The sequence below is a fragment of the Hevea brasiliensis genome, chromosome 10 (genome assembly GCF_030052815.1).
Source record: "Hevea brasiliensis isolate MT/VB/25A 57/8 chromosome 10, ASM3005281v1, whole genome shotgun sequence".
Classification (NCBI taxonomy): Eukaryota; Viridiplantae; Streptophyta; class Magnoliopsida; order Malpighiales; family Euphorbiaceae; genus Hevea; species Hevea brasiliensis.
Genome location: NC_079502.1, coordinates 87,683,866 through 87,693,430, shown reverse-complemented (window position 1 = coordinate 87,693,430; position 9,565 = coordinate 87,683,866). Strand labels below are relative to the sequence as shown.

At 27.8% G+C, this 9,565-nt stretch overlaps 1 protein-coding gene across 1 annotated transcript; it reads right to left on the bottom strand.

Moving 5' to 3' along the window:
* Positions 1-2,032: 2,032 nt before the first annotated feature.
* On the bottom strand, positions 2,033-3,895 carry LOC131183767 (protein SENSITIVE TO PROTON RHIZOTOXICITY 1-like). The gene is made up of 2 exons (XM_058154324.1): positions 3,777-3,895; positions 2,033-3,642 (listed from the first exon to the last, which is right to left on the bottom strand). The coding sequence occupies exon 2, from the start codon at positions 3,374-3,376 to the stop codon at positions 2,225-2,227; it is 1,152 nt and encodes a 383-aa protein (XP_058010307.1). The 5' UTR covers positions 3,377-3,642; positions 3,777-3,895; the 3' UTR covers positions 2,033-2,224.
* Positions 3,896-9,565: the final 5,670 nt, after the last annotated feature.

Sequence of the window (9,565 nt, the reverse complement as noted above, 5' to 3'; positions counted from 1 at the left end):
ACTAACCTATTGAACTGACCGAACTTAAGTGAATCAAACCGAAGTTTCTATATATAATACAATAACCTTTTTCCTTCTTTCACAGTACATAGGCATCAGTACTGTTAGTTTGAAAACATTACAATCTCGTAGCACATCATACTTGATTAACGGGGAATTAATCTTTGCAAATAAATATAACGTAAAATCACACCTTAATAATTTGAGAAATCAACCCGAGAACCAGATGAGGCTGCAAAACGAACCAGCAAACAGACAAACGAAAAAAATAACCCTTCAGATCAGAGCACAATGCATGATATGAGAATCTGAACTAGATAAAACTCACTCTTCCTTCTACCAAGTCCTGAGTGCCAATGTTTACTACAGTGGAGCAAATAGCTTTAGCAGAGTAGAGGCATAGGGTGTGTTCTCAAAATAATGGCTGGAGAGATTATAGAGCATTTATTATTTTACTTAGAGCATAAGACATTGCTTGGATTCGACAACAGGCCAAAAACTATACGTATAAGTATCACCAGATTTCTTTGATTCTTCAAATAGCTATGTACAAAATCTTCATACTTTCCCAACACAAGAATCATTCAAATAGAAGACAGTGAGATTCTACTAATTAGAGCCAAAATGCGTCAGGAAACAACAGTTACAGTGAAATATACCAGTGAACTGAAAACTGAAAAGCCACTGCATAGCGTGAACTGTACAACTGACAAAAAACAGGTGCAATAAGAACGAGTTGATAGGATATAATTAATAGTACAATCAAAGTCATGGTGGCAGTATAATACCTATTAGCTTTAGTAAATCCTCCATAAACTTTCTTAGGTGTTATTTCTGCGATATTCACAGGTACTTGCTTGCAAGAAGAAAACAAATTACATTGTTACGCAAAGAAATGTACTTTTGCAGGGTTGAATTCATCAAGCTACGAAGATAGTATTATCACCACATAAGCAATAATCCCTATTCCAATTCAAATTAAAAGTCTTCCAAGATCCAAACCGAGCAACCTTTTGATAAACATTTTAAAGTTTACTCCATAGCTTTGTAGTGAAGCCTAATTGTGGGGAAGGTAAAGAAAGAAAAAAAAAAAAAAAAAATCCAACCAGTGCAAATGCTACAGCAAACCACCCAATGATGCAGAAAAATTCTGATACCCCCCAGTTTCTATTACAAGGTTAACAAATTGAAAAGTTGATTCAAGACTGTACAGTTCAAATTTTACTCTGTACCAAGAGAGCTTAAAGGGTAAAAGAAGAACCTACAAATCTTCTACGAATGAGATCTGTCATCTTTCCATTACTAACGAACCTATCACTCCTCCAATTGTAATTACAGAACCAAAAGCCAAGAACTGCAGATTGAAAATTGCTCATGAGGAGATTGGCAAAACAAGAACTGGGAAATTCATTTGGTTAAAACCAAAAAAGGTTGATTTTATGATTGCTGTAACAAGAAAACTAGTGCTTACTGCTGCTACAGAATGTCCAGGCCTTCTATGATTCCAGACTCAGCAGGTGATGAATACCCAGATTGCCAAAAGCAATCATAAAATCTATCAGTCCAGTCAAAAATAGTTCATCTAGTGATTAGATGGTTAATGGTAATTAGACACTGGCATAGTTTTTCCGCATAACTACGTAGAATTGATGAAGAATTTTTATTTATGATGAACATAATTTGGGGCAAACTGATTCGAGAGGCTGGTTCACCACAATTTCTCAAGGACTAGATTGATCATTATCATGAATTAATGATCACATCTTATCGATGAGTAGATTACATAAAAAGATTGGTATGTAACAGTATATTTGGATAAAGTGGGGGAAAATTTTATAAAATAAGATAAATTAAGATAATAAAAAGTAAAATAGAAGATTTTAGAGGTTTAAATTTTTAAAAATCTTATCTTTTTTTGAATTTCATCAAGTATGATACTTTAAAAGTCCATATTTCACTTTCAAAAACTTCCTCCCACACAAGCTGGGAGTGGGCTAGACTCGGAACTGGCTTATTTTAACAAGCCACAAAATTAAACAAGATCCAACTTTATTAGAAGTAAAAAATTATACAGAAATTATTCCTACAAGTAAGACAATCCAAAAAGGGCAAAATGAATGTCCTAAACCACTGCACTAGGAAGGGTAGAAATCATCTTATTATTACAAAGAATATGAATATATACTCAACAAGAGATGATGCATGAAAATATACCTAATCGAAACTAGCTCCGCCCAATACCACACAAGTCCTCCATTCCACTACCCCAGCCGTTCCTAGGAGACCCCAAAACGTCCTCCAAATTGTACCCTTCAATAGAAGCAAACCCATCAAGCAATCCCTCAATAAACCCATTATCCGCACAATTACCCAGTAATTCCCCTTCTTTCACCGGCACTTCCCCCTCTTCATCCTCCCCCATAGCTACGACGCCGCCCTTGGCCCTATTGTCGTCTTCCCCAACAACAGCTGGCATGTGGTCTTCAAACAACGCCATGTGCGCAAACAACTTATCTTTCCTCGAGAAAGTAGTTCCGCATGAGCACTTCCACCTTGTCTCTCCACAGTGCTTTAAGTGGCTCTTCAAATCCGCCACAACAGAGAAACTCTTCTTGTTGCAACGATTGCAAGAGTACATCTTGGGACAATGGCTCCTCTTGAAATGATTCCTCACGCAAATCACCGATTTAAGTGGCCGGAACTTCTTGTGCTTCTTGTTTCGATTACACCCCTCGAAGGGACACGAGAACCGCGTTTTCCTCGTAGCCGCCGCCGATGATTCGCTTCCCTTAACGGGCTTGGCTAGCGCCTCGGGAGTTTTGAACTGGTTTCCATGGGCCCGCATGTGCATGCGCAGATTGGCGTCTCGCTTGAACCCTTTCCCACATATCTCGCAGAAATGAACGTGCTCCGCCAGCAATTCCACCGCATCAAGCTCCACTATGTCATAGTCAACATCAAAATCATCCCTTTCTTCCACTTTTAAACTGAACTCTGCCACCTGATTTCCTTTATTGGAGCTACTGTCCGACGAATTAGAGGTTTTAGTTGCAAATTTCAGATCAGGTGGATCTGAAAGTATCTCCGGGGGCTTAGCGGCAGCGGGAAGCTCGATCACCTGTTGGGAACACGCGAGAAGTGCAGCGCCATTGACTATAATCTGGTGGATGGCGGAGGAGATCTCAGCGGAGACCATATCCATCTGAGCTTTGCTGATTAAAGTATTGTTGTTGACCGATTCTGACAGGAACTGCTGCAGATAATCCATTCTCACTCGCACCGTGGAGAGATTCAGGAGAGGAACATGAGGGTCGGCGCCACCCACCGGGATAGAATATTCCGTCGGAAAAGCTGCAGATTCGGCCGGATTGGACATCGTTGTCTAGGTCAAGATTACGATAGAGAAAGAAGGGGTGTAGTGCGGTGAAGATGAAATTGATAAACTCTGCAAGAGAAATTTACTTGAAGGACTTAGAAAAAACCAAAAAATGGACTTAGCGTTCTCAGAGGCAGACGCCACTCATACAAGTGGCGTCCATATAATAGATTGGTAACGTTGAATCAGCAATGGATCGCTGAACTTCGCTGCAGCGGGGTCATCAGGAAACAGTGAACCGTCGAATTCTCAGCAGTGGATTAAATCTGCATAAATATAAAAATAAACATATATTTTTCTTGGAATAATTTTTGAAGATGGTGGACTGGACCTCACTTCCTTGGAAGTAATAAATTAGTAGTAAAAAAATAAAGAAAGAGAGGCATAGGGGCAATGACACTGATAATGGATCTCTTCTTTCTTCTTTGGCTGCTTCCTTTGATGCTTCATTTGAATGAAGAGTTAAAAAAATGCAACTTGCTTTCTAATTGTAAAGCTTTTTTTTTTTTTTTTATAATTACAAATGAATTAGAATTTTGAATGAGAATGGGTCTCTTCCTTATATCTCAGTTACAGTTGTCTTCGTTGGTGTGGAATTGAAATTTTTATTTTTAGAATATATATATATATGAGCATAATTAAATATTATTTTGTTTCCTACTTAACCCGGGCAGGTGAAGTCAAACCATCTAACGAAGAAATCCGATACTCCATTCTACACAATGCATACCATGCAACCACAAATTATAGTGGCTTACTGGTATACCTTAAAAGTCGGAGGTGTCCGATCTTGATTTAATTTTTTATATTTATATTGAGATTAAATATTATTTTTATTTAAATAATAGATAATTTGTATTTACAACTCTTAGAAAATTTATTACAGTTTAGTGGTAGATTCTCTATAAAGGATTAAATTAAGGGTTAATAAAATTATTTAATCATTTACCCTAAATTTAGTGGGTAATAATCATCATATTCTGAGAGTTTTTTTTTTTTTTTTTTTTTAAAATGCATGCCATGCAACATTTATTTGGACGTGGCCAAGGACCAAAACTGCCTATTCAATCCGTCTCACGGTTGGAATCGATTTCAATTTAAAATAATTTTGGTTTAAAATGATTTTATCAAATATAATAAATTTAGGCATTACTTACTTAATTTATAATGTAAATATGTAAGGGACTAAAATATAAATTTAATATAATTTTCTTTTAAAAAAAAGAAAAATTTTGTTTGAATCAATCGGTTTTGATTTAGGTGAGGACCACAACTGGTCCTTATACGCTACCAATTCAAGAATGGAGTTATTCTGATCTAAAGTTTTACCCAGCCAGTTCAATATTATAATAATTATTATCTATTATTATATAATTATTATCTATTATATTAAGTATTTAATTTTTTATTTATTTTTTTAAATTATTTTTATTATTATTATCGCTATCTCAATTTTCATGGTTAAATAATTAAAAAAATTTATTTACTATTATCTTTATTATTGTCTAGTCGATCACCAGGTAGAGTCAAGTTTAAGTCTACTCTCTCAATCCATTAAAAAATAAACCTTTATTATTTTTTGTAATAACTTATGCCCTCCTTAAATTAATTAATTTCTTAAAAATAATTATAATTTATAAGACTCAACTTAACTCAACTAAACCTTTATCTAAAAAATTTAGGGTCGGCTATATGGATTCTCTTTCTCGACTCTAAACGATTTTGATTTAAAACTTCAGAAATGTGTAATATTTCTAAATCATATTGTACTACTCTCATCGAAGTCAATTTAGGTCTATCCATATTTTTCTTTATATTTTCTAACCCAATGTGCTCTATTTGTCTAACTGAAGTATCTGTATGTCTACTTATCTATCCTTACATTTTTATAAATTTTTTATTTAATGTTTTAATATTTTATTTTATTATAAAAATTTAAGAATCATATATCTTCTTATATATAAAGCCAGCATAATTTTTTTTGGTATTACTATGTGGATATATTTATTCTTAGTGTTGCTACGTGACAATTAACATATTAATATTGTTATTTATAATTATAGTAATTATTATCTATTATGCTAAGTATTTAATTTTTTCTTTTTATTTAATTCTTTTTTTTAATTATTTTTTTTGTTATTATTGTTATCTCAATTTTCATGACTAAATGATTGAAAATTTTATTTATTATTATATTTTTATAAATTTCTTATTTAATGTTTTAATATTTTCTTTTATTATGAAAATTTAAGAATTGTATCTTAAAATAATAAAAATAATTCAAAATTATATTAAAAAACTTAAAAGTTTTCCACTCTCCTATTTATTCATTAATAAATTTTAATTTACTTTAATATTATTTTATTTTATTTATCTTGTTTTCATATGCTTTTAATATATATATATTAGTTATTTAATTGATTTAAATTATTATTAAATTATTAATTTACTAATTATGTGTATGTAGGTACAGATTATATAATGATTATTCCTTTAATATTAGAATAAGTAATCATTATTATTAGATAGAATATAATATATTAATATATATTTATTTTATATGTATAATTTTATATAGTATATGTACATAATTTAATTTGTTTATTTGTTTTTCTTTTTACACTATCTTTATGCATTTTAGATTATTAATATTGTTGTTTAGAATAAAAGCAACATAAAGGAAAGCAAAATAAAGATAGATACATCATTACATTATTGACTGACAAACTTTAACTTTTATCATGGAGTGATGAACAGATTGAGGGTGTCAAAGTCGAAGTCATCAGAGTCGATTCCAAAAAAGTCCTTTGGCCACTGTCTGTGTACAGGAGATGATGGGTTAGCACTTTGAATGACATCTCGTGACTCGAAATTTATTGCTCATAACTAAATGGTCCAGTCAATAGGCTCATCAGTATTATTTCATATCTTTAATCAATATTTGTACTATAGTGCTATTTTTTTTATTACAAAATTTTCATTAAAAAATTTCAGATAAAATGTTTAGTCAACATAAAAATAATAAAAATAAAATATAAAGTAATTAACAATAAATTTAAAATATTATTTTATTTTCATGCATTAAAGTTCAGATATATAAATAAAAATATTTGTATACTAAAAGTTTTATTAGCCAGGTGCATTTACACAAGCAATTTACTAATATATATATATATATATATATATATATATATATATATATATATATATATATATATATATATATATATATATATATAAAGCATGCATACTTCCTCTCAATGTTGCATCAATCTATGTCTAAGTGGTAATTTATTATTTTAATTGCATTTATTAAAAAAATTATATAAATTCTAATTATTATGATAGAATGATAGCCAATTAACTTTTTAATATTATTAATACATATTAACATATATTTATTTTATAAAGCTATAAATTTATATAGTACATACATATATCTTTTTCTCACTGTCTATATGCTTTTCAGATTATTAGTATTCTTTTTTAAAATTATATTAATATTATTGAATAAAGATAATATTTAAATTTATTATATTTTTTTAATATATTATTTGAATTATAGATTTATATCGAGTATTATTTTATTTGCATTTATTGAATAATTATTATGATAAATTAAATGTGTTATATATATAATGGTAGCCTATTAACTCTTTAATCTTATTAATACATACATATGAATATGTGTTTATTATATATATATATATATATATATATATATATATATATATAATGGTAGCCTATTAACTCTTTAATCTTATTAATACATACATATGAATATGTGTTTATTATATATATATATATATATATATATATATATATATATATATAAGTTTCGAGTTGAAATTTAAAAAAAAAAATTAAATGTTTAAAGATATTATTTATTAGTGAAATTTTACATAAATGTCATTTATTATTAATTACGTTTTATGCATAAAATTAAGTGAAGCTGAAGAAAAAAACTTGGTACTTTCAATTTTTTAATAATTATATTTTATAATAATTAAATTATTAATTAAACTCTGTACTTTTTAATTCTTACTAATTCTATTTTAGTATCAATTGGACCTTAATTTACTAATGAAGAAGCCAATTGCCAGATTAAATGTCATATCATAATGATAGGATATGATTAATAAAAGTTAAAAAGTATAGTGTTTAATTAATAATTTAATTAGTATAGAATTAATTGAAAAAAATTGAAACTACATATTTTTTTATAGTTTCTTCAAAAGTTATTAACTTTTATAATAAAAATTATTAATTATAATCATATATTTTATGTATATTATTAATTAAAATATATAAATTTAAATAGATTCGAGTATTATTCAGTTAATACAATTGATTTTGAGTATTTAAAATACTAATTGAATTCGGATATGATAATTTTCAGAGATAATTTATATGTTGCAATCCCTACCATAATTTAAAGGCTAAAAAATAAGATTTGTTTAAATATTTACTATATAAGTTGGATATAATTAATTAAAAAATATATAGTAACACTAATAATTAAATCTTCCAAATTAGTTAAAATTAACTATATAGATCATTTTTCGCCATTCAGTTATGTTCGAAACCAATTTTGTATCAATGTCCAAAATTATAATTTTTTTTTTACATATTACTTCATTTCATATCATCTTAGGTCTCTCACTTTTCATTTTCATTTATTTTACCATTAATTTATTATGTTTTTATGTTGAAGCATGTATTTTTAGGTCAATCAAATTAATCAAAATCGAATTGCTAACTAACTCTTAATTTAAAAGTAATTTAAATTTTTTTATAAATTAAAATGGTTTAGTGAAATTGTAAAAAAAAAAAATCTTTTACTTTTATTTTTTAAATTACACCTTATATTAATTAAATTATCAATTAAATTCTTTACTTTTCAATTTTTACCAATTATATCTTACCATTAGTATTATGTGACATCTAGTGTGGCAATTGAAGTTTTATCGATTTAATGAGTGTTAAAAAGTATATTATTTTATTTTACAATTTAATTAGTATAGAGTATAATTAAAAAAAAAAACACATTTGTTTTTTTAGGCAATTTGCAATCAACTAATTATTAGACAATCATGATTTAGACCATTTTCATTTGTATTTGGAATGATCATGTTGTTAATCAGTGATGGTAACGGCTCGAATACTTTTGGGCATCTAATTCCATTGAATCTTATGACAAATTTAGCTAATATATAATTGAATATAAAATATGTTTAAATTTAAAAAATAATATTTTATTATTATATATTGGATGTCTATTACTTGAGTTCATTCATATAAATAATTAATTAAATATATAAAAAATATATATATTAATAATATTTATAAATTTTTATATATTATATTTAAAATAAATAAAATTTAAATATTTTTATAAAATTAATAAATTTTAAAACATAAATTATTAATAAAAAAATATATTTTATATAAATTATTAATTAAAATATATAAAGTTAAAAGGGGATATTATTCAGGTAATAATAATTAAGTTTTTGACTATTTAAGTAATTTAGAATAAATTTTAATAATTTTAAAATAGATTCAATATTAAAAAATACTGAATAAGGTTCAAATAGAATGATTTTATATACATCCTACTCATTATTATCCTTCAAAATGGCCCTGCTTTTAGACTGCACTATTCCATCACAAAATTACTATTAAGTTGTAGGAAAGATAATGGATTGGATATTTTTAGATATTCAATTCAATGAAATTCTATTATGATAGGTTCAAATAATATATAATTAAATTTGATATAAATTTAAATTTAAAAAATAATTTCCTATTAATCTGAGACGAGTTTGAGTTTTAACACTCACTCTTTAGATCAGAGCATAATGCATGATATGAGACTCTGAACTAAATAAAACCCACTCTTCCTTCTACCAACTCCTGAGTGCCAATGTTTACTACAGTGGAGCCAATAGCTTTAGCAGAGTTGAGGCAGAGGGTGTGTTTTTCAATATACTCTGGGGTATACTAGAATCTAAACAATTCACAAGTGACAAAAAAAAAATTAAAAATATATTTTTACAGTATGTTTGGATGAAATATTGGGTTTGGATAGCTGTGGGCTTCTAACCTTAATCCGCATAATGTATGGCTGGACAGATTAGAGAATTTATTATTTTACTTAGAGCATCAGAAATTGCTCGGATTCAACAA